The following is a 27307-nucleotide window of genomic DNA, read 5'->3' as shown; positions in this document are numbered from 1 at the left end:
GCTGTTTATTCTCTTCTTGAATATGTGTACAGATTTTGGAAAAGGATCGAACACTACCCCTGGTAAACTGTTCCACTCCTTCACGCCCTTCCCAATGAATTAAAATTTACCCCAGTCGCTTCTGCTAAAATTCCTTCTAATTTTATACTTGTAGTCAGTTCTGCCAATATAATTATTTTCCAACTGAAGCCTGTCACGGATTTCTCCCCATGCTTCTGTATAGGCTCTATATAATCCTATAAGTCTAGTTTTCTCCCTTCTCCTACTTAGTTTCCCACCCAAGTTCCTCTAACATTTCTGATACACTACTGTTTCTCCTGAAATCCCCTGTTACAATCCCTTATACATGAGTTACTGTTGAGTGTCACCCAACAGGTACATTAAAAGCTTGTTGAAATCAATTGGACACAGGGTCTGTCCCTTGTAAAATCTATAAGCAACTGCTGCACTGGAGAGACTGATAAGTTTATGTTGGAAACTGTAACCTATTTTCAATATTGTCTAGTACCTTGTTCATTATGGCTTTGGTAATTAGAAATCCTTCTTCTGACAACTCTAAAAAGTCGTTATTTCTTAGTATGGTCATCCTTTGCGTTCTTCAGTTTATAAATAGTCTTCATACAGCAATAAAGCTTCAAACTTACGTCTTTTACATGCCTTCATTTTGAAATATTTGCAGCTGTTACGGGGTTTAACACAGGGGTGCTGCCAGGTTAATTTAACACAGTTATTACCGGTAACAATTTGTTAGAGTTAACAATTCTTGATAAGATGACCATTTTGTTAAATTATGTGTTAATTCTCCTTAACATCAGAGTTAACACTTAACATTCGTCGAAGAAACCGGGCTTGAGTGTGAGAGATGATGCAGAGTAAAGACGAGTGTTTGAATAGTTCAGAATTATCTCAAAATAATTTACATATTACTTTTATTTCAAACAATACACTTTAATTTTTGTTTACTTCTCATTTAAAATTTTTATATCTCTCATATAGAAACAAGAGTGTGAGCCCTAATATCTTCATAATTTTAAATTTGTAATAATGGACATTATTTGACATCCTCCCTGGTCCAGCTTGTTACAAAAAGGGTTTTGGGTACTGAGGATTAAGACATCAGAAGTCAAAGCCACTTTGCTTGAAGTTTATACAATGCTGTAGACCATGATAGTTATGCACATTGCATCAAAATATTAGAAACAGATCTGTTTTACTTCACCATTTTGGTATGTTAATATATTGCATAATATTTTTGCAACACTAGCAATGGGAATAACAGAAAGGAGATACAAATGGCAAATAACAGGGTTTGGGTTTTACTTTTTCCACTTACTTTTGCTCTTCTCTGCCCACGATAGCCTGACATTGTATTCTTCTTTTTGTGTGTGTATGTGTGTGGGGTTTTTTTTTTTTTTTTTCGTTTTCTTTTTGTATTTAACTTTCTAGTGTCCTATCTTTGATGAATCATATAAGCAATATGTTTGTGTTAATGATACCCATATTTGCTGTCTTATAATTAGATTGTCAAAATCCCTTACTTGTTTTCTCAACTTCAGTTGGAAAGGAGTGGCTATTGGAGACCATACTTTTCCAACTAATTCACGACCGGTTGACTAGTGTCAAATTTAGTGTCACAGGAGTTTATAAGGCCAACTGGCATCATAAGAGGGCTTAGTTAGCATTTGTGATGTGCTGGTAATTTGTAGGAAAAATGTTCTTTTGTGTAATTGCTACATATAATAATAATAAAAATAATAATAATAATAATAATAATAATAATTGTCTTCTCTCAATATGATTTTATCATAAATACTTCGAGCATGACTCTTTCAATAGCATTAATTTGCAAATATGTGTATGTGCATTTCTTTCATTCATTTTCAGGTTTCTGGAGTCACCTGATTTCCAACCAAATGCTGCCAAGAGGTATATTGATCAAAAATTTGTATTGCAGGTTAGTTGTAATTCTTTCTACATAGTCAAGTAATTATTGTGTAGTTACTTTTCTGTTGTATTGCTCTCAGATGTACATGTCCTTTCAAATTCAAATTGTAGTTTTAAATATTTCCTTTAATTTCTTTTTCAGTTATACATCTCTAAAAATTTGCTCTTCAAGGGTTTTCAGATTTCAAGAAGTGTTTCATCAGCATTTTATTTAAGAGCTTCTGAATACTTTATTGTTCCATGTTGCAAAATAAAACTTTCATTCTTAAACGAGATTGTTAAATTTTCACCTTTGTATGTACCGAGTGTGCATTAAATTATACATTCCAACTCTTATTGAGAACATTTGGTAAGTAATAAATATTTTCTACTTGTAGTTAATAAAACCTCCCATGCAAACCACGTGACCATGCCGTGGTGGGGAGGCTTGCGCGTCCCAATAAAGCAGATAGCTGAGCTGCGGGTGTAACCATATCAGATGGGTAACTGTTTAGAGACCAGACTAACGAATGGTTTATCGAAAGGGAAGTAGCAGCCTTTCAGAAGTTGCAAGGGCGGCAGTCTAGATGATTGACTGATATGGCCTTTTAGTAATACTCAGTATGGTTTAGTTGTGTTGCTACACGGCTGAAAGTAATGGGAAACTACAGCTGTAACTAACTCCCGAGGACATGCAGCTCTCTCTGTATGAATGATGTACTGATGATGGCTTCCTCCCGGGTAAAATATTCCGGAGGTAAAATAGTCCCCCATTCGGATCTCCGGGTGGGGACTACACGAGAGGGCGCGATCATCAGGAAGATGGATACTGCCATTCTTCGAGTCGGAGCGTGGAATGTTAGAAGTTTGAATCGTTGTGGTAGGTTAGAGAATCTGGAGGGAGATGGATAGACTAAAGTTATATGTAGTTGGTATGAGTGAAGTACGTTGGCAGGAAGAACAGGATTTGTGGTCAGGCGACTACAAAATTATCACCACAAAATCAAATAGGGGAAATGCAGGAGTTGGTTTAATAATGAATAAGAAGATAGGGCAGCGGGTAAGCTACTACGACCAGCATAGTTATAGAATTATTGTCGTCAAAATAGACACCAAACCAATGCCCACCACAAGAGCGCAGGTCTATATTCCTACTTGTTCAGCAGATGATGAAATCGAAAGAATATATGAAGAAAGAGAATGTAAAAGGTGACGAGAATCTAATTGTGATGGGAGACTGTAATGCAGTGGTAGGCCAAGGAAGAGAAGGTAATACAGTAGGAGAATTCGGATTGGGACAAAGAAACTAATGAGGAAGTTGGTTGGTTGAATTCTGCACTGATCATGATTTAGTCCCTGCTAATACTTTGTTCAAACACCACAAACAATGGCTGTATACGTGGACGAGACCTGGAGACACTGGAAGGTATTGAATAGACTTCATTATGATTAGGCTGTTACAAATCAGGAGTGTATATGGAATCAAACTTGTTTTAATAGTCAGCAATTCATGAAACAGCAATCCATATGACTTAATAATTGATAAAGATTCATTGACAGGCTATCCAAAGAGAAAAGGGCTGGGACCAATGAGAGGTCGGTAGAAGGAATAAAAAGAATAATAAAGTTTAATCAAAACTATGTATTCTTTCCACTTGAAAGATAACCTAAATCACAACTTAGCATTCCGTAACATGATACATTTATGAGACAATAATTCCGAATAACATATTTACAAGAAATCCCTAGACCATTTACAAAATGTATCAAATGAAACGATTCAAAAGGACATAGCGAACTGCAAGTCTCGACGTAACGAAATAAATGAACATAGTTTCCAAAAATGAACCAGTAGAGAAGGCAGTAGGAAGGGGGGGGGGGGGGGAGTACGAGATCACAAGGGTGGGAGTTGCCTAAGCTGTTCAGCAGGACGGGCGCAAGGAGAGACGGCAGCGAATGTACAAGGCTGGTTACATGAGTGTTGATGGCAGTGAGTAGAGCAAGACAAGTAGACTTCGTGATGACGGCAGTCATAACTAGGTGAGTGGCCGTTACAAGGCAGAGATTCAGAAACCAGGTGTTGGATTGCAAAACTTTCCCAGGAGCAGACGTGGACTCTGACCACAACTTGTTGGTCTTGAAATGCCATCTGAAGTTAAAGAAATTGAAGAAAGGAAGGAATATAAGGAGATGGGATGTAGACAAGTTGAAAGAAATTAGTGTGAGGGATTGTTTCAAGGAACATGTTGCACAAGGACTAAATGAAAAGGCTGAAGGAAACATAATAGAGGAAGAGTAGGTAGTCATGAAAAATAAAGTCGGTACAGCTGCTGAAGAAATGTTAGGAAGGAAGAAAAGATCAACTAAGAATCAGTGGATAACTCAGGAGATACTAGACGTGATTGATGAAAGACAAAAATACAAGAATGCTAGAAATGAAGAGGGCAGAAAAGAATACAGACGATTAAAGAATGAAGAGGATAGAAAGTGCAAGGTAGGTAAGGAAGAATGGCTGAAGGAGAAGTGCAAGGATATTGAAGGTTGTATGGTCCTAGGAAAGTTAGATGCTGCATACAGGAAAATCAAGGAAACTTTTGGAGAAAGGAAACCTAGGTGTATGAATATTAAGAGCTCAGATGGAAAGCCACTTCTGGAGAAAGAAGTCAAAGCAGGAAGATGGCAGGAACATATCCAACAGTTGTATCAAGGTAAAGACGTAGATGATTTTGTTCTGGAACAAGAAGAGGCTGTTGATGCTGATGAAATGGGAGAGCCAATTTTGAGGTCAGAGTTTGACAAGAGTTGTGTGAGACCTAAATAGGAACAATGCACGTGGAATTGATTACATTTCCCCTGAATTACTGACTGCCTTAGGAGAAACCAGCATGAAAATGTTATTCCATCTAGTGTGTAAGATGCATGAGACAGGAGAAGTGCCAGCTGATTTTTGGCAGAATGTTGTTATACCCATTCCCAAGATTGCCGGTGCTGCCAAATGTGAAAACTACCGCACCATTAGTTTAGTATTCCATGCCTGCAAAATTTTAACATGTATTATTTATGGAAGAATGGAATGACAAGTTGAAGCTTAGTTGGGAGATCAGTTTGGCTTCATAAGAAATGTTGGAACACGTGAAGCAATCCTGACTTTACGTTTGATCTTAGAGGATGAAATTAAGGACAAACCCACGTACACTGCATTCGTAGGCCTAGAAAAGGCATTCGATAATGTTGATTGGACCAAGCTATTTAAAATTCTGAAGGTGATTGGAATCAGATACTGAGAACGAAGAATTATCTACAATCTGTATAAAAATCAGTCTGCAGTGATAAGAATGGAGGGCTTTGAAAATGAAGCAGCAATCCAGACAGGAGTGAGGCAAGGCTGCAGTTTGTCCCCCCTCCTTTTCAGTGTTTACATAGAACTGGCAGTAAAGGAAATCAAAGAGGAATTTGGAAAGGAAATCACAATCCAGGGAGAGGAAATCAAAACCTAGAGATTTTCCCATGATATTGATATTTTATCTGATTCTGCAGAAGCTCTTGAAGTCGCTGAATGGTATGGATGAAGTCTTGGGTAAGGAGTACAAGATGAAAATAAATAAGTCCAAAACAAAGGTAATGGAGTGCAGTCGAACAAAGGCATGTGGTGTAGGAAATATTAGATTAGGAAAGGAAGTCTTAAAGGAAGTTGATGAATATTGTTACTTGGGTTGTAAAATAACTAATGATGGCAGAAGTTAGAAGGATATAAAATGCAGACTAGCACAAGCAAGGAAGAGCTCTCTTAAGAAAAGAAATTTGCTCACTTCAAACATTGATACAGGAATTAGAAGGATGTTTCTGAAGACTATTTTTTTATGGAGTGTGGCATTGTATGGAAGTGAAACATGGATGATAACTAGCTCAGAAAGAAAGAGAATAGAAGCTTTTGAAATGTGGTGTTACAGAAGAATGCTGAAGTTGAGAAGGATAGACAGAATCAAGAATGAAGAGGTACTGAATCGAATTGGTGAGAGGAGGTCGATTTGGCTAAATTTGTCGAGAAGAAGATACAGAATCATAGGACACGTCTTAAGACACCCAGGACTTGTTCAGTTGCTTTTTGAAGGAAGTGTAGGCGGTAAGAACAGTTGGGTTAGACCAAGGTATGAATATGACAAACAGATTAGAGCAGATGTAGGATGCAATAGTTACATTGAAATGAAAAGGTTAGCACAGGATAGGGTGGCATGGAGAGCTGCATCAAACCATTCTATGGCCTGATGACTCAAACAACAGTTAATAAAAGAGTCTGACATATTTTAGTCTGCTTAAATGGAGCACTTGTGATATGTATGTGCCTCTGTTTTGGTTGGTATGCACTAATGACAGGTCTTTCTGTATAAAGTGAAGTCCTAAAAGTAATATAATCCCTGAAGCTAAACCATTCGTTCATTCATTGAGCTTCCATGGACTGTTCAGTTACGTATTAGGACATTGCAAACCGTGTAATTTCTTAACACTTACAGTAATCTTAAAAATGCAATAATTTTCATACAATAATGAACATTATACAATCAAACAGTATTTAACACTTAAACAGCATGTGCTAATTTACAATAGACAGAACAGAAATCTGTAACAGAGGAAGTAATGAAAGTAAGGAAACTACCTGTGATACATCAACATACATTTTAAAACTATTTACAAGTTAATAACAGCAGCATTACCTGCATTTCTTCATTTATTCTTCATACTGTGAAAGCAGTTACCCTGCAGGTGATATTTGAGTGCTGAAGTGAATGAACTGATAGGACCAGTACCTTTACTTTAATTAGAGGCTTATTGTTTAACCTGATTTCAACGGAGTGTGTATCCCTCAAGGCAATCATTCTACATTTGTGCTGTAGATATTATTCCTTGTTTACGTTTGGTAATTATGATTGTCATGTGAACATCTAATGAAGCATATTATATACCTAATTAATAATGAAGTAGCATGAAAACATTTCATAATGTTTCATATTCAAAATTCTTACTAGAAAACTTTAGTTATATTTTCTTCTCTGAGTCAGTCTTGAAGTATTCTGAAATGCTTGTTAATCAGTCACAGTGAATTACCAGGAAGGAAAGGAAAGGAAAACATGCCTTCATTTTATGCCCAGCGGATGTAATTTCTTCTCAGTGTAGTATTGCAGAACTTTCAAGTAATCTGAAGAGATCAAGCAAGTCTCTGCAGCTGATTACCAAATTATTAACCTTTTCAAAGTCGGGTTCTTGAAGCACTGGCATGCCCTGCTATGTGATCTGTAGGAACTTTGTATCTGTAGGCCTAGGATGCAGAAAGTGAAATCTCTCTGCAGACAAAATAAGGGTAGAGAATCTCTAGGACAAGGAAATTATACAGAAGTACATGGATATGATTAGTGAAAAGTTTCAAACAGTAGACAGTAAGCAGGTTCAGGATATAGACAGAGAATTGGTGACATACAGGGATACTGTAGCGGAAACAGTAAGGGCATGCCTAGGAACAGTTGTGTGTAAAAATGTGAGAAAGCAAACACCTTCGTGGAATGATTAAGTGGCAGCAGCCTGTAAACTTAACAAGAATGGCTCAAAACAAGGACTGATATGGAGAGGAAATTGTATGTAGATGAAAGAAACAGAACAAAAATTATTGTTGAATTCTGGAAGTCGTGGGAAGACTTTGGTAATAACCACAAAAGGCTTGGTCAAGCAGGAGGGGAACCCTTCTGGACTGCAGTAAAGAGTCTTAGAAGGGGAGGGGAGAAAAAGGAAATGAATAGTGTTTTAGATAAATCAGGTGAATTCATACTAGATCCCATGGAATCACTGGAGAGGAGGAAGGAATATTTTGAAAATGTTCTAAATGTAAAAGGAAATGCTTCTGTTAAGAATATTTATTTACCATTGATCATTTGCATGAAATAGCTTTTGTCATTCAGTATTACAATATTTTTTTCTATTATCATGTATATACAGTTATTACAAGTCAATATTATCAAATTTCATTTCCAAGAATTCCTTTACCATCATAAAATGGATTTTCCAACATCCAGTTATACAGTTTTCTTTAAAAATTATTGATGGACATGTCCTGTGCAGAGAATGGCAATTTATTTTTAAAAAAATATTATACTATTTACTTTATGTGAGTTACCTGTTTTCTTAGGACATCAGTATTATCCCTATTTTGAGTATTGTGTTGGTGGTTGTTTTCCCTGATGGTAAGTTCATCCATATGGTTTTTAACATACAATAATGAGATAAAAATATATAGAATTATAATTGTTAATGTTTTAAGCACGTTAAAAATGGGACAACAGTGCTCAAAAAACCAGCTTTACACATTACAGAACAAGCTTCTTCAGTATTAGCGATACATTATGGACATAAGATGAATAGCCCCCCACAATAGCAGCCCATATGAAATATGGGACTGGAAGAGTCTGAAATATGCCATTCTGAATATTCTGCTGTTACTAATTCCCTCAATTTCCACATAAAATATGGGACCCATGATATCTTTTTACAGACATGATTGACATGTACTTTCGAGCTTAATTTGGTATCAGTATAAATACCCAGTAGCTTAACTGACTGAATTTCTATATTATTGGACAATCCTAACAGAAGATGTTGAGTTTTATTCTCGATGCAGAGTAGTTCATTAGATTAAAACCATTTTATTGCAGTCCTAAGAGCTTCTTGTGTCATCTCTTGCAGACTTAATACGTCCTGATTCATGTTAGTGTTGTCATCTGCATATGATACAACTGATTGTGACAGAACATTTTGTGGTAGGTCATTAAAAGCAACATTAATGAGAAATGGGCCAAGTACAGATCCTTGTGGAACGCCTGTCATAACATCTTTCAGTGTGGAATGTCTATTTTTAATTGCTACAAACTGGCATCTGTTACTTAAATATATTGTAATTACATACAAAGTGGGACTATTTATGCCATAATACTGAAGTTTTCCTAACAAAATGTCATGATTTATACAGTCAAACTCTTTACCCAAATCACATAAAACCAGAGAAACCATTTTCCTATTTTCAAAGGCTGCTAAAGTTTGATTAGCAATTTCCAGAACAGCAGAGGTAGTACTTTTACCCCATCAGAATCCATATTGATTACTAGACAACAGGGCGCGAGTTTCAAAGTTGTTACTAAGTTGACTGTAAATAACCGATTCAACTATTTTAGATAATATGGGAACAATTGAGACTGCATGGTAATTTTGGGGAAGATGTTTGTCGCCACTTTTGAAGACCAGAATAACTTTTGAAATTTTAAGCATATTGATCACAGCTGGTCTAGAGCATCACAATCTAAATATGACAAGAGCTGTGCCCAGGCACATTGCTGTCTTACAAACCTGGAGGGATAGAGTGGTTAATTGCACCACCTTTGCTTTCGGTTACTAACCTCTAGAAATCTTGAATTAGATCCGGCTTAAACTGACAAAATTCTTCTGGTCTCGGGTCGAACTCAGGCTTTACAAAGAGACAAACAAATTAATTTTTGGGATCAAGTGCAATTAGTGAAAGGAATTTTCGTGCAGCATGATTGGTGATCCAACAGCGCCGAAGCAGCTTGAACAGCCAGAGTGTGGACTTAATTCTCTTTCTTCACAAAAATTTGAGTCCTCAAACATCAGTAATTATCTGCTCTAATCCTCGATAATTGTAACATACCTTCCTGTCACCTTTCTTAAATACTGATATTACTACACCTTAGCACTTAGCAGCCTATATAACCAATGTAGACCAATAGGTCCTGCTGTGTATATCATTTCCACGCATATTTCATCCATCCATGCTGATTTTCCTGTCTTAATTTGTTTAACAGCCATTTCTACCTGTGCCATTGCAGTTTCACTCTCCATTTCAGGATCATCCTCAGTTACCACCACATTATCTTCTGCATCATTTCTCACATTCAGGAGTTCATCGAAATCTTTCCACCTATTCTTTATCTCCTCTGGGTCTTTTTATTACATTTCCACTCTCTTCCTTCACTTGTTTTGTGTAGATTTTTTCTTTTCTCATATTTTTTATCGATCCAAACAACATCCTTTTCCAACTCTTGAGTGAATCTCTCCCAACCTTTTTTCCTTTTCTTCATTTACCACTTTTTACACTTACCTTTAATACGAGGGTCCCTACCTTTTACCATCAGGCGCAGCGAGTATGATATGATAATTAGCATTTCCAAGACTAAAGTTATGTCAGTAAGGAAGAAACCTAAGAGCATTGTATGTCAGGTTTCCACCTGTTTGTACCACCAATCATTCGCAGTACTTTCATGTCTGTTATTTCTAACTTATGAATAAAATATCCTGAGTCCAACAAGCTTTCAATCATCTACAGAACAACTAGTCAAAAACAATTTGTTGTCCAGGAGCTTACTTCTTTCATACAGAGTACTGTTGATCACTGTGAGCTCACTACATTAGCTTTGCGCACTTTGAAACAGTCTCGCTTACCATCCTGGGAGAATACCTATCCGAAGTACTTTGTATGATCTGCCTCTTCCAATTTTGTATTCTCAACCTGACATTCAGTGCTCTGAGGTTTCTTCCTTTCTGACATGACTTTAGTCTTGGAAATGCTAATTATCATATCATATACTCATTGCACCTATTTTCAAGTTCCAAGATATCAGATAGCTGGTTTTCAGCAAAGTCTGCCATTAATACCAAAACATGGCATAGGCCGAACTGGTTACTACATTTCCACCAAACTTTATACATTTCATTAGATGATGATGCATTTGAACTACAAACAACAAAGGTGAAAGATTACATCCAGTCTTCTCCAACCCCTGTAAGTACCTTGAACCAAGAACTTATTCTACCATCAATTCTCACTGTAGCCCAATTGGTAACATAAATGCATCTGATTGCCTTTTCTGGTCATCCGGGTTTTACCATTCTCGTAATGCTGCACTGGTAACCTTGACAGTATAATCAAGCAGATATAGGAGGGGATATTGGAAGGAAGATTGAGGATAAAGTTAGAAAAGAAAATGGAAGAACAGCAATATGGCTTTAGGAAAGGCAGATCAACATTTGACCTGATTTTCATACATGGAGAAAAAAGGGGAGTATGTCAAATCAAATCAAAATCTCTTTATTTGCAAATGAGGTGTCTACCTTGGTGGCAAATGGTGCACTAAAATACATTACTGTCAAGCACTAAATTTTAAATTAACAAGAGAAGAAGAAAATTTTCCTAGAATGCAATATTATACAATTTACGCTAACAATTTTTTCTATTAAACAGAGCTCATCCTTAATAAATTTATATTATTTACAAAATTCTACTTATAATATCTCCTGTACTTACAAACATAGTCAACTCATATACAGTATGTGGAATTACTTCAAATAATACTATACAACTGGTATAAGATTAAAATTTACATTGCATTTATTTATTTATTTCGTGCTCATATTGGAACCTAAGTAGTATAACGACCTGCTGCGTCTTAACCAGAACCCCTTCGCCGCCACTTTTCAGAGTTCCTGAAGGGCCTTCACAGCTACCGTAGTGGTCCCAGGGCCCTTGAAGTTCCCACTGTACTTCACCCCTACAGGCAGTCCCCTACTTCGACTGTCCAAACTTCATAGACCAGGGGATGGAATTAATTTATTCACACACATTTTTTAATTTAAAATAACCTGCACTGGTCGAATGCCCTCTAACATTTCATTTTATTTTCTCTGTTGCTGTTTATTCTCTTCTTGAATATCTGTACAGATTTTGGGAAAGGATCAAACACTGTTCCACTCCTTCACACCCTTCCCAATGAATGAAAATTTACCCCAATCACTTCTGCTAAAATTCCTTCTAATTTTATACTTGTGGTCAGTCCTGCCGATATAATTATTTTCCAACTGAAGCCTCTCGCGGATTTCTCCGCTTGCTTCTTCTCCTGTATAGGCTCTATATAATTTTGTAAGTCTAGTTTTCTCCCTTCTCTTACTTAAAGTTTCCCACCCAAGTTCCTCTAACATTTCTGATACACTTCTTTTTCACCTGAAATCCCCTGTTACAAATCTTGCTGCTTTCCTCTGCACACTATCAATTTCTTTTATTAGGTATTCTTGGTGAGGATCCCAAACACTGTTTGCATATTCCAATAATGGACGAACCATACTTAAGTAACTTTTCTCTTTTAATTCTTTCTTGCATCCTTCAAGTAGCCTCATTATGACATATAATGATCTGTATGCTTTCCCAGCAATGTCATCAACATGACCCTTCCAGTGCAGATTACTTTCAAATCTCACACCTAAGTATTTGCACTTGGCATCTTTTGGGATAACTACCTCATCCAAAGTATATTCAAATTCAGTTTTAAAACTCCTGTTTGTAAATGTTGTAACAGTTGATTTGCCTCCATTTATCTTCATATTATTTTCTTCAACCCATTGTTGGATACTCTCAAAGTCCCTTTGTAATTCTGAACAATCCTCAATGTTATTTATTTCCCTATTAACAATTATGTCATCTGCATACAATCTTATTTTTGATGTTATATTGTTTCCTAATTCATTTGCATATATTAAGAAAAGTAACAGACCGATTATACTACCCTGTGCAATTCCCTTCCAAATTTCCTCTTCCTGTGATACATTATTTCCTACTTCGATTTTCTGAACCTTTGAATTTAGAAATGTTCTTATCCAATGTGTAACCCTTATATCCTATTCCCTCCAATTTCTTTAATAATATTCCATGTTCCATTCTATCAAGGGCTTTGGAAAGATCTATGGCTATGCAATCTAACTGGCCTCCTGAATCCAACTGATCTGATATGTCCTGCTGAAATCTCACCAGTTGTGCCTCACAAGAAAATTTCTTTCTAAATCCATACTGGCTGCTCATGAACCAATTTTTATCATCACATATCCCTCTGATGTACTTTGCTATTAAACTCTCCAGTATTTTACAAACTATATTGGTCAGGCTGATTGGTCTATAGTTCTCCAGTTTCCTTTTATCACCCTTTCCTTTATAAATTGGTATTATTATAGATTCCTTCCATTCCTTTGGTATTACACTATTATTTATGACATAGTCAAAGATAATTTTTAAGTAAGGCGCTGTGTACCACCCCATTGTCTTTAATACCTCCCCAGTAATTTGATCACTTCCTGCTGCTTTTCCTTGCTGAAGCAGTTGGATTTCTCTGAAAATATCTTCATTTGTGAATGAGAAGCTTCTTGTTTCCCTATGTGTCTCTCCTTCTCTATCTTCTGTTTCATATTCCAACTCCTGACAATCTTCTACTGAATCTCTGAATTCCCTACTAAATAGATTTGCTTTCTCGGTATCTGTTAAATAGTATTCACCCCATTCTCCCACCATGGTAGGAATTTGGATTCCTTTTCCTTTTTGATTCCTCCTCCTCCTCCTCCTCCTCATCATCATTTTTTTGCTCCAGCAAGCTGGGTGCGTTTGTGTACGAGCCTCCTCCAGTTTGTTCTATCCATCCACAGATGCTGCTGATATATGTGACACCAGTTCACATCTCTTATTTCAAGGTCCTTCAGTAGGTATCTGTTTTTCCCAAACATCACAAGGTCTTCCTCTTGGTCTCTTTCCAGGAACATTGTGTTCAAAGTATGTTCGAGAGACCTGTGAGGGTTCATTCTTTTCATGTGACCATACCATTGCAATCTCTTCACTTCTAGAGTCTCCAGCAAGCTTCTTTCCAATCCAAGCTGTTGTCGGATATCTCCATTCCTTATGTTATCCACTTTTGTTTTTTTGTAGACAAGAACGGAGGAACTTCATTTCTGTTGCCTTAAGACGACTCTTTGTTGGTCCAGTAAGTGTTGCTGCTTCCATGCCATATGTCAATATAGGTACTAGATATATTTTGTACAAGCTGATCTTGGAGGCTAACGGAAATATTTTATCCCAAAGTATTTAACGTACAGCGTGACAGAATTTGGAAGCTTTCTGTATTCTGTTGCTAATCTTGTTGTATACAAGGAACTCGATATACAAAGCAAAACATAAAAGTTTATTATTTGTAAATCTTTACACGGTATATACAAAAAAGGAACGAAAACTGACTTGATGCTTGAAGCGCTGCACACCTTAAATAATGGCCTAAACTAGTAGACTAATAGTCTGTTAAAAAAATACAATCATATATATTAATATTCATATGTACAATGCTGTCTATCTTGATAAGATAGGATGCCTGAAGTAACCAATGTCCGTGATAGCTGATGACTATCTGTAGTTTGTAGAATTATACAGGGAACTTGGATTAAAGTTCGTGGTAGCAGAATGCTAGGCCGAAGTTGGAGAACTTGCAGGGAACTTGTGGTAAAGTTCGTGAGTAGCAGAATGCTAGGACAGGATGCATGTTGGTGATACGGGAGGCAGGATACTTGAGGCGGAGATGTCCTGAGGTGAAACCTCCCAACCAGAATTAGTCCACCTGTTCAGAACACTTTTCAAGAGGGTACGTCCGTGTCTGACATACGGTGTAGTCTGATCGCTGGACCCTGTGGGAGTGCCTTCAGTGGAGAAAATGTCGCCCAATTTATATCCGCTGACTGACGTCACACAGAATTACGTCAGCACGCTGCAGTCTACACCTCGTGGTATCTAGAAGCGTCGATGCTGGGCGGGTTGCGGATCTTGCAGGCGGCGGAGGGGACACGCAACAAATCTCTTGATGTATGGTATTGTCTGATGACAGAATACCAAAATACTGGAAGTTGTCTACAATATCCATCTCCTCATCTCCAAGTCTTAGATGAACAGTTGGAGAGTTTCTACTCATCACCAAGCCAACTGTCTTCGTTTTGCTGATTTTGAGACCTAAGGTTGTAAAAGCTTCATGCCAGAGATCTAGTCTAGTTTGTACTTCAGCTTCCGTCTCTCCCCATACCATTACATCATAAGCAAAAACCAGGGCTTTAGTTGTTGGATCCTTTCTCTTAACCACTTTTAAAACTTCATCCGTTATGATTATGAAGAGAAGTGGCGAAAGACAACTTCCTTGCTAGACTCCACTCTTTGTTTCAAACCAACCTGATCTTCCATCCTGGACCTGGACACAACACTTGGTTTCATCATATAATTGTTGTACTCGCACTATGATGTCATCGGGCACTTTCTTATGTCTCAAACATGCCCATATATGCCTGCGTGGTACATGGTCATAAGCTTTCTCGGTGTCCAGAAAAACTGTTATAAGTGTTTTACCATTTTCCCAATACTTCTCATAGAGCATTCTGGTGGCAAAAATGGGGTCTATAGTTGATCTATGAGGTCTAAATCCATGTTGTTCCTCTTAAAGTGTAGGTTTAACATATTTTCTAGTCCTGCTCTCAAGGATGAATTTGTAGATTTTGAGGCCATGTGACAGCAGAGTTATACCTCTGTAGTGGGTACATTTCTATCTATCACCTTTCTTCAACAATGGGATGATGACTCCTTGCTTCCGGTCATTGGGTATTACATTCCCTTTCCAGATTCTATTTAGTACCCTGTACATTCACTGTTGTCCTACCTCTCCTAGTGCTTTGATCATCTCCTAATATATGAATACAGCTTTTTCCATTTCCATTTGTGGTCATTACCCTCTTGAAATATGCCATTCATATAATTCTCTTTTGCTTCCTTTTTCACTCTGTTCAGTTCCCTCATTAGCTATTTTCTAGTTTCTCTACTGTCCCCACCCTCTCTAATTTTCCTGTTTACTATTCTACATTTTCTTTATAATTTTCTTATTTCCCTTGTATAATAAACAGGGTCTGAGGTCATTTTACCCTTCTTAACAGGTACAAATCTCTTCTCTCCTTCCCAAATGATTCCTTTGAATTTAGCACAAAGTGTATCCACATTACTCCCTTCACTTATCCAACAAGTGAATTGTGATTTAAGGTAAGTCCCAAATTCATCAACTTTAGTTTTTCTGTACAATTTCTTGTCGTGTGTGACCCTCTTATTAAACCTTTTTGGTACCAGTCCTACATCCATTATTACAGCCTTATGGTCACCTATTCCTTCAATTACCTAAGTTTTATCAACAATTTCCCATGGTTTAACCAAGAATACGTCTAGCGAGTTATTGAGACGTGTCGGTTCTTGTACTACTTGTGTAAATCCTACCTCCCAAATTAACTTATTTGCCAATTTCTGTTCATGGGCTTCACTTGCAGTTCCATTCCATTCAACTTCAGGCAAGTTTAGATCTCCCCCAATTATTACCGTATCAATATTATTGTTTTTATGAATATAATCTATTTTCTCAAATATTTCCATGTCTCTCTCCTCTCTTCCAGGCCTATATGTTCCTATAATATCCATCTCCTTCATATTATCACAAACTAATTTTATCCCTAATATTTCATCCCTTTCATCGGTAAACCATTCATGTGAACAATAAGTTTCCTTTACCAGAATAAACACCCCCCCTCCCTCCCATTTTATCTCCTCGGTCTCTACGATAGACTGTATAACCTTCTGGAAATACTTCTCTGTTACCCACCCCTTCTCTCAACCACGATTCCACTCCTATCACCACATCATTCTCATAAGATTCCATCAATGTACCGAATTTTAATTGTTTATTTATTTCACTCTGACAGTTTACCGAGAGCAATCTCAGACCCCCTTCCTCCCTAAAACTTGACTGTTGCAATTGGGTAACTTGAAATTCCTTACTTTCCTGAGTTTCATTTTCTAGTTGACTGAGCCAGCTTGAAGTACAGCTGGCTTTTTCTACTAATTTTCCTGGTCAGTATTATAACTCAAGGGAGTTGCCTTTTGTACAGTACATATCTTATGATTAATAAAATCTAGAACAATATTTGCAGTCTTTCGTTTACCTGAATTGTTTAGATGCTTTGTGTGACAGTGTCTCTCGATACTGCTGCATTCAATTATCTGAGTATTACAAAAATGTTTACAAATTTTTACCATATCTGTATTAACTTTGTCCACTTCAGTGTTCACACACGAGTCTCTAATATCATGCCTGTGGAGCACGTTCACTACAAAGATGTTAGTGTGAGTCAGCTTACCTAGTGTTCATTTAAGTTGAGAAGTAGCATTCTCAGCGTCGTTGTGAGCAACGTCGTTTGTCCCGCGGATGATCACTACTGCAACATGACTTCCGAGATTTCTTGCTGCCTGCTCCATTTTTTCCAGTATCTTCTTGATTTGGGCCCCAGGATAGATGACGGCCGATGCTGCAATATCTTCATTGTTCATTTCCTTCGCAATTCCCCTCGCCTGGCTATCGCCAAATATAAGAATGTTTGACACTTTCGCCTGTGCACTGTGTGGGATTTTAGGCCTAACATTGCCACGTCTCGTAACGGAGTTTGTGCCATACGTTTGACTGCTTCCCATACGGATAAGTCCTTGCGTATTGCTTATTTCCCTCAGGGCTGAAAATCTATTTTTGGTATCAATTACAAAGTTGTCCTTATTTAACTGTACACTTTTCCTGCTAGAATCTGAAGCAACTTGACACCACGCGCTAGAATTCACGGAGCCACCTGTGTTCTGAGTGTTAACCAGTACTTTTGATTCCAGTAAATATACCTTCTCCTTTAAAATCTCATTCTCCGCTTTTAATGCTTGTAAATCCTGTTGCAATAAAGCGAGAATTACAAGTACATTATCATTACCTCCATCCTCCATGGAATGAGACGCCAGCGATTCGTTGACCGTTGTAGGCCTACGTTTGTTACCGCTATTCAAATTGCTCTCGCCGCAGCTCACACAGGTCCAAGTATCTTCATTTTTAGCAAAACCAGCACTACATATACACTCAAAATTGTTCCAAATTAGACACTTTTCACACTGAATACCATTCTGCACTCGCTTCTTGTTTACACCACACTTATTCCCGATTATTTTGCAAGAGAACCAGGAGTTATCTTCACTTACATCCTTCGCTGATGCCATCTTAAATTCTTAAATTAAATTATAGACATTGAGAAGCACTAAGGCAGTTGGTAGGGATAGACTGAAAAAAAAAGAAAGAAAGAAAGAAACGGTTGACAGATCAGAAATGCAAATGATTAATGCCAATGTAAATGTATGTTTTGATGGTTTGATGTGGCAACAGGACGCAACAGGACTTTAGCAGGTAAGTGTTATCCCCCCACCCCCAATACTCATCACCAGTTCAATTCAGTCACAATTGATCTGCATTTAGGGCTGTCACACAGGTGGCAGATTCCTAATCAGTTATTTACTTTACTTAAATGATTCCAAAATAGTTAGAAATTTATCAAGTATCTTCCTTGATGAATTATTCCAATCGCTAACTCCTCTCCTTCTGAATAAGTATTTGTCCCAATTTGCCCTGTGGAATTCCAACTTTGTATTCCTTTTAGGATCATACCTACTTTAAAAATCTCCACTTATGCTTATTTGTCTACTAATGTCATTCCAACCGAGCTAGATAGCTGCAGTCGCTTAAGTGCGGCCAGTATCCAGTATTCAGGAGATAGTAGGTTCGAACCCCACTGTCGGCAGCCCTGAAAATGGTTTTCCGTGGTTTCCCATTTTCACACCAGGCAAATGCTGGTGCTGTACCTTAATTAAGGCCACGGCTGCTTCCTTCCCACTCCTAGCCCTTCCCTGTCCCATCGTCGCCATAAGACCTATCTGTGTCGGTGCAACGTAAAACAACTAGCAAAAAAAAAAAAATTTCATTCCAAGCCATCTCTCAACTGACTGCTTGAAACATTCTGCTTAGTTGTGCTGTACGTGTCCTTACTTCCAAGTCTTCCCTCCCCAAAGTTTGCAACATTTTCATAACAGTATTCTTTTGTCGGAAATCACCCAGAACAAATTGTGCTGCTTTCCCTTGAGAATCTTTTCCAGTTCTTTTATCAAGTATTCCTGGTGAGCATCCCATACACTACTGTAAATGGGGTTTCAATAACAATAATGTTATTGGTTTTTACGTCCCACTAACCTTGTTTTTAGTGTTTCTGGAGACACCGAGGTGCCGGAATTTAGTCCTGCAGGTGTTGTTTTACATGCCAGAAAATTTACTGATATGACGGTAACGTATTTTAGCACCTTCAAATATTACCGGACTGAGCTAAGTTGGAGTTAGAAGGCCAGCTCCTCAACCATCTGAGCTCCTCAGCCCAGGCTAATTGGGGTTTTATCAGTGACTTATAATTCCTTGACAACAATTCCTAAATACCCTCATAACCATACGAAAAACCTTTATTTACTATCCCGTTCATGCGATTACCCCAATGAAGGTCTTTCCTTATATTAACACCTATGTACTTAAAGTGGACCCCATCAATTACTGCTATTCCATCATCAAAAGTAATTAAAAGTGACAGGACTTCTCTTCTTTGTACGTAAATTTTAGTTATTTATTAGCATTAGACACTTTCTACAGAGTGAGTTGGGCATGCAGTTAGGGGCACACAGCTGTGAGCTTGCATTTTTGAGATAGTGAGTTCGAATCCCACTGTCGGCAACCCTGAAAATATGGTTTTCCGTGGTTTCCAATTTTCAGCTGGAGCTGTACCTTAGTTAAGACCATGGACGCTTCCTTTCCACTTCTAGCTCTTTCCTATCCCAACATCACCATAAAATCTATTTGTCAATGCAACGTAAAGGTACTTGTAAAGAAAAAAGCTCTACCTGGACACTATCCGTATATCCAAGTATCTTTATGTACTGCTGACGACTAAATACTTTTTCTTTCTGTAAATCCTCGCATATACACACCCCTTGGTCATTAATAATTCCTGGAATGTCCTTCCTGGAACTTGGAAGCCTTAAAGTACCTGTACATCCCCTTCCATTTTTTACTAAAACTCATGATACTGCCAATTATATTTGTCACCATGTTATCGGTAGCTGACGTTTTCACTAAATTCATTTTCCTCTTAAGTTCCTTCAATTTCTCCTTACTTTCACAACCTTTCCTAACTCTTGTTTCTTTTCAACCTACACTCCCTTCTTAATCTTTTTAATTCTCTCGTATAATATAGAGGATCTTTGCTATTCCTTACCACCTTTAAAGATGCGTAGCTGTCTTCACACTCCTCAACAGTAGTTTTAAACCCATCCCATAGACTGTTTTTGTCCTTATTTACCATCTTCCATCCTTCATAATTCCCTTCTAAAACTCCCCATAATTCCCTTCTAAAAACTCCCATATTCCTTTCCTATGAACTATATGGTAGTGCTTAATTTTCCTATTTTTACAAACTTCCTTTCTATCACATGAAGTTTTAACTACAGCCAAAAAAGCACCATATCTAGAATATTGTTCCCTCTAGTTGGTACCGCCACTTTGTGCTTCATCTGTCCTTCACAGAATAACTTATTTACCTTTTGTTGGTCATGCTTTGTCATTTGCATTACCATCCCAATTAACGTTTGGTAAGATTAGATCACCCACTACTATCGCATTCCTTTCAGTGTAACTTCCCATATAGCTGATTCACTTATCAAATAATTCTGCATCAGCATTGCCCTTTCCAGGTCTGTACACCTTAAAACATTGAATTGCCTGTTACCTTTAAAGATGTGCCTTACACCTAGAATCTCTTGTTTCTCATCCTTAAGTTTTTCATAGCATACAAATCCTTCTTTCACCAGATTGAATACTCGCACTCCTTTCAAATCTATCCTATCTCTACGATAAACACTCCAGTTCTGGAGAAAGTTTCCACATCCATAATATAACTTCTTAGCCATGATTCAACTGCTGTTAACAATATCTGGTATATATGTGTTAAATTAATTAATTATGTTTCTTTCCTCACAATACTTTTACAGTTCACCAATAACAACTTGGTCATTCTTACACGAATTCCAGTTCCCTGTACACTCATTACTGCTCACTTGCCACCCCGTTTCCTAATACGATATATATATACTTCCCTATGACCCTTATGAAGAAACCTCCTAACTTATATGAACCGCTGCAGTTCAAATGAAGACCATCCAATCGTAGATCCGTATCTTCTACCAACACATTACGATCTACAGATCTTGCTCCCAGTTTCTCACATACCCACTCCATAGTATTATTTAAATCCCTGTTTATCTTAGTAACTTTGAGAAAGTTTTCTGCACTTAACCTAAGCTGTTTAGTCTTTTACCTCCAGAGACTACGTTTAGATTTCATTTAATTTGATAGAATCTGACTATATTCTTGTAGAAGGAAACATGTTGTTCTTTGTTTTTAGCGTGTGGTTTTTTACCGCTATTTTATAACGTTATTTGTGTTTTAATTAGTGTTTTCAACAGACTGAAAAGCTTTAAAGTTACATTATCAGAGTTGACATTGAGAAGTATGGTTTCCTTCTTAACAAATTTCCAAAATGGTTTCTGTTTACTACTCTAAAAAAATTACATGAAGTGTAGAACAAAAAAGAAAAGTGCAGAGAAGTGTCGAATATAATATGATATAAATATCATTCTATATAATATGATATAAATATCATTCTAAAAAAAGTGAAAATCTTGTACTTTTTCACCCTTACCAAGCTTTTCCAGGAAAGCAAAAATAATTTTATAACAATTATTTCTTGTATATACCTGCATTATATGGAAAATGTAGTTTTCACTTTTTATTCCCTGGAAATACAGTGTTTTTAGGGAAGAAAAATTGATTTATTTTATTTATTCATGTGGTTTTTAGTCCCGGGAGTCTCCGCGGACATGTTCAGCTCACATAGCGAAGACTTTCTACCTGACGCCCATGGGTGGCCTGCACTTTTGGGTGTGTGGTGGTGTTGGTGGTGGTGGTAGTGATTATGAGGAGGAGGAGGTAGGGAGAGGTTGAAGGCGGGATTCGGCACATAGCCTACTCCAAATAACACCAAGGGGTCTGCTAAAGGCTTAACATCCCCATCCAATGGACAAATCCATCAACAGTGTCGTATGTCCTCACTGTGTATAAACAATGGGGAGAGGTTTGGAATGGGATCCAGGCTTATAGCATGCAATCTAGTGATTAGAAATTGTATATCACCACCTCTTTTACCCTGCTGGCCTGCAATTGATGGCGAAATTACTTTTCTACAGCAGGACTCAGACTGGCTAACCACTGAATATTACCATATATACTCGATGCCTTAACAATCATGACCACCAGTGGGCTGTAAAAATTGTTCCTCTGGTGCAACATATTGAAAAAACGAAGATAGTGACAATGTGCAAGTGTTAGTGTTTCATGTAGGGACTAATGATCTGAGAAGGAAGGTGTCTGTAGGGGCAAAGTTATGAACTGATGTGTGTATCTAAGATCATACTGTATAAATTTCATGTTATCCATATTGATGATTTCTTAATTCAGTATTTAAATTTAAGGGAGGGGATGTTCCACCCGATCAATACAGAGGTGTTGCTAAGGTGAAGTTTAAAAACGTGAAGATTATACTTAATGGCACAGTGCAAAGGAAGGACATACCTCTATGCCAGGTGAAGGCTTTGAACAACTAGCTTGACTAGGTGTGTCAGCAGCTGGACTTGGTTTATGTGGGTACCGATTGCTGGATAGGAGACCAGAACTTCGCACAGGACAGACTGCATCCGAACAGTTTAGGTTCCTGCAAGTTAGGAAATCCAAACAAGAGGGTCATAGACTCATACTGGCAAAGATGAGGAAGACTGGAGCCAGAAGACCGCTACCAACTGGAATTGATGACTAACATTCAGCAGCCACAGATAATACGCTATGGAGGTAAGACCGTAAGACTACTGCAGATAAACTGTCGAAGCATGTAAAAGCGTAGAATCTTATAGAATCTTGTAGAATCCTACTCGGTGAATGTTGTCATTGTATGGAGTCATGGCTGAGAGGGAATATGAATAGCAGTGATGTAATTTAGGGTAACTTCATTATGTACATTAGAGACAGAGAAACTATTGGTGGTGGAGTATTTGTAGGAATATAGGTAGTTGTTTAAAATGGCTTGATCAGGATCATGTAATGCTGTGTGTGCAATTCATGGACCAAAGGAATAAAAGTAACATAAAGGGCACCTAGTAACAACGTCTTGGTACTCACCAGGCTGCATGATGTCACATGTACAGGCAGCAGTATGCAGAAAAGTGCTGTAATTGCATGTGATTTAAATCTTCCAGATGTAAACTGGTCTGGGGTGACTACAGCGAGGGGCTGCAGTCAGGTTGCAACTAAACAAGCTGTAACATTGTTTCACTGTAATGTTTTGTAATTTCTTAGATTAATTACAATTCTTCTCAGAAATTTCTGAAATGTAACTGCTTACAATTCCTAAAGATGTGATTATTACATACCCTTTCTATGGTTTGAAGACACATTTCATAATCATTTTTTATTATATATTATTTCTGAAGTTATTTTCACAAGAATTGGTAGTAAGAGTCAGTTAGAAAGGCATATAGTAAACAGGAAATGTATTGAATGCAAATGTTGCTTTGTGTAAAGTGCATGGGTCGAAATATATGGGTAGACTTTGTGTTGCATTCTAATCATTTTAGTCCTCACCACTTATGGTGTTCTCTTGTTGTGCATGGCACAGGCAGGATAAAGGCCTGACAAAGCACACACTATGTTGTTGTTGTTGTTGTTGTCTTGTGATTCTTCCACCAATCATGGTCTTTCTCCTGATTGTTTTTCTGGCATAGTTTCACCTCTTGCTTCAAGAACTTGCTTGATCCACAGTTTTATATCTCGAGGCATGGAGGTGACTGACAATCAGCCTTTCATGAAATCCACACAAAGGCTCCATGCCAGTTCTGGATGGCTGGGATCTTGAGTGGGAGATTTCAACAGTATGTAGCTACTGATCTCACCAATGTTCAATATACCTAGAGAAAAAAGAATGTTAATAGCCAGCGGCAGCTTACTCTTGAAACTGAGTAGGAGTTCTTCATATCATGGACCATGTTTACTCCCCCCAATTTGTCAGATTATAAAGAGTCATCATTTGTGGCTTATTGTCATCACCAGACGAATTATCAATCATGTCTGTCTGATGTAGTGTTGACAATACAACAATTTTGTTTCTCCATGGTGTGTAAGACACGATTCTGTAATCTGGGCAACAGTCAAATATGCTACTGCTTACAGTTCGTTCTTTTGCTTTCACAAACAGTAGCGGCGACTAAGAGGGGCGAGGGGGGGCAGTTGCCCCTTCACTTTGTAGAGAAAGCATTACATTTTTATTCCATTTTAGCCGGCTGAAAGTAGGAATTCTAGGAATTATTTTTAAAAAAAACCAATTTGTGCAAATTTTTAATTATTAACAAAATTATCGAAAATACGCACAAAATGTCGTTCGCCGTGGCTAACCACTTTGTATAGCGCCACACGAAGTAGTGGAGACTTCGCAAATGCTATGAGTAAGGGTAACAGGGGTATATTTTTTGCCAAGGTCGTGGACACTGAGGTATGATTCACCTGCTTGCCGCGTGCATTCGTCAGTCTGGCAGTCTCTTTAATATTGTCTGTTAGTTTCTTAGAGTTTAGTCAAATACTAAATGATTTTTTAATTTTATAATCACATTGCACTTCTATTTAATTGTAATATGTGTGAAAAATGATTTCTTTGGTTAAAGTATAGTTGTTGTTGTTTGAGCCATCAGTCCATAGACTGGTTTGATGCAGCTGTCCATGCCACCCTATCCTGTGCTAATCTTTTAATTCCTACGTAACTATTGCATCCTACATCTGCTCTAATCTGCTTGTCATATTCATACCTTGGTCTACCCCTACCGTTCTTACCACCTACACTTCCTTCAAAAACTAACTGAACAAGTCCTGGGTGTCTTAAGATGTGTCCTATCATTCTCTCTCTCCTTCTCGTCAAATTTAGCCAAATCGATCTCCTCTTACCAATTCGATTCAGTATTTCTTCATTCGTGATTCGATCTATCCATCTCACCTTCAGCATTCTTCTGTAACACCACATTTCAAAAGCTTCTATTCTCTTTCTTCCGAGCTAGTTATTGTCCATGTTTCACTTCCATACAATGCCACGCTCCACACGAAAGTCTTCAAAAACATCTTTCTAATTCCTATATGAATGTTTGAAGTAAGCAAATTTCTTTTCTTAAGAAAGCTCTTCCTTGTTTGTATAGTATAGTATTGAATCAAAATCTCAAAAAACTATTATTGCCGCACTTAAGTTAGTAAAGTGTCAACCTTTACCTCTCTGTCAAAATTCGTTCAAAGAGCATCAAAAACTTAACATTTTGTAGCTCTTTTTTTGTTCAGTTTTTATGTGTATAAACCCCCCCCCCCTGCCCGCTATATCCCTCAACCTGGCTACTTTCTGTTGTCTGTATATTTTTTTGCCCCCCCCACTTCTAATATACAATCGCCGCTACTGTTAACAAACACTTCACCCTTTTGTTTTTATTTATTGTGTCAACAACTGTCAGTCATTGTTTTTCTCGGAGATGGTTGACTAAAGGATCCGACATAAACCAATGTCGACTGTCGCAGTTCTACCCATTCTAGTCACAGGCAATATCATTCTTTCAATAATGTGTCTTGGCATATTGCTCTGTTGGTATGGCCCTTGTGGCTGCTGTCCAGCATAGATTCCAAACTTTATAGCATAAAAGGTTCATGCACAACATTGTACAAATATCTTTATGCTCTACTTGGCTGGCTTGTTGGGCATAAACTACCTGAAAGGACAGTGCCCACCAAGCGAGTCCAGCATTTCATCAACAGACGAGGTACTTACTTGCTGAATAGGCACTCTACGCATCATTCAACGAATGGACAGAATATGTCGCAGATTTTTACCAGTTTGTCCACAGCTAAACACTCTTCATGTTCATCCGGGTCATTGAAACATAGGGCTTGCTGCAAGAAAATAAACGGCTTTTGACTCATGACCCTGTTGCAACCACCTCGTCTTTATTCTGCGATTCTGCAGATACCTGAGAATCAGTATCGTGGTCACTTAGTACAACACTGTCCACATCACCATTATCACTAATAGTTTCATCAGTTCACGATACAGTTCACTGGCTGCCTGAAGAAATCATGCACTCTTGTCTTAATAGGAAATACACTAAAATTCTGTCACATTGGTGTCCTGCGGTAGGTAGCTGTATCATGGATGAGGAGTGCAATTCCAAGTACTGTTTTTAAATTTTCCATTTTCCCCACGAAAATGAAAAACTTAAGCTTTGTATGGTACGTTGCTTAGGAGACTCGTTATTAAAAGTAGTTTGTGGGGGGGAAATTACAAGATGGCAACATTTGTTTACAACCTTTGAGTGCGAAAGTTAAATCTTTGCTGAACGTATTCCTGCATATTTTTGTTCTATTACCTTTGGTTTAGTACCGTAATGAATTGCCTGTTTTTGTTACAAAACACAGTGTTACAAAGTAATCCTGATGTTGTGTAGTGCAGGCTTCTTTCTGTGTTAAATAAAATAACAACTTGTTTAACACATTAGAGATGGCCATATTTGAATGTGTTACCTTCCAGAAAATGCAGGATTTTTAATGGTTTTTGAAATTTTTTTAATGATAGGGAAAGCAATGATTGTAATAATTTTTGGAATATTTAAAATATCATACTTTCCTCTACACAAAAAGTTTTAATTATCATAATAGTGCAGTGATTCTTAAATGTAAATTAATGAAGATAATAAGTTCTACAAATGGAAAAAAAATTCTATGGAGCTACGGATGTCCGTTAGGATAATATCTACTAAAACATACTATTCTAACGTAATGGGTCAATTGGCATGGGTATCGTTGTTTATAACCAGTAATTTGCTCTCCAGCCATTCGTCTCTTTATGACGGGCTTGCACCGAGTCACTGCAAGTTGTCATCTATACACAGGAAACAGCTCAAATTTTTAATGACAGTATAGGACTGTTACAGAATTTATGTCACACCAATTTGAAATAGGCTCATTATCTAAGTTAACTTCCCTGAAGCATCGGAATCATTCATGTTCACTTGATATATAACTTATCCTCGTCCTCAGTTTCAGAACCAGAGTCTTCCTTAAGAACATCCAGTATTGATTCTTCATCTACATTTTGTACACATGAATTATATGCTAAATATTCACAAAAATGATGTAAACAAGCCTGCCTCTCGAACACACACACTTACAATACATCATTCAATCGGTCAATTACTGTTTTGCATTTAGGGCAGTCGCCCAGGTGGCAGATTCCCTATCTGTTGTTTTCCTAGCCTTTTCTTAAATGATTTCAAAGAAATTGAAAATTTATTGAAAATCTCCCTTGGTAGGTTATTCCAATCCCTAACTCCCCTTCCTATAAATGAATATTTGCCCCAATTTGTCCTCTTGAATTCCAACTTTATCTTCATATTGTGATCTTTCCTACTATTAAAGATGCCACTCAA

General features: G+C 37.5%; 1 protein-coding gene across 4 annotated transcripts in view; it reads left to right on the top strand.

Moving 5' to 3' along the window:
- Positions 1-27307, top strand: part of LOC136863938 (serine/threonine-protein phosphatase 2A 56 kDa regulatory subunit delta isoform) — a 766800-nt gene that overhangs the window by 378747 nt on the left and 360746 nt on the right. For all 4 annotated transcript variants that reach the window (XR_010859229.2, XM_067140384.2, XM_067140386.2 and 1 more), the window contains one exon: positions 1885-1954. Coding sequence is in view for 3 of the 4 variants with exons in the window: in XM_067140384.2 (XP_066996485.1) it covers positions 1885-1954 (70 nt within the window). In the remaining variant the exon portion in view is untranslated. The remainder of the gene's footprint in view (positions 1-1884; positions 1955-27307) is intronic.

The sequence above is a fragment of the Anabrus simplex genome, chromosome 2 (genome assembly GCF_040414725.1).
Source record: "Anabrus simplex isolate iqAnaSimp1 chromosome 2, ASM4041472v1, whole genome shotgun sequence".
NCBI lineage: Eukaryota > Metazoa > Arthropoda > Insecta > Orthoptera > Tettigoniidae > Anabrus > Anabrus simplex.
The sequence above is the reverse complement of the archived record's forward strand: the minus strand, read 5'-3'. Positions and strand labels throughout refer to the sequence as shown.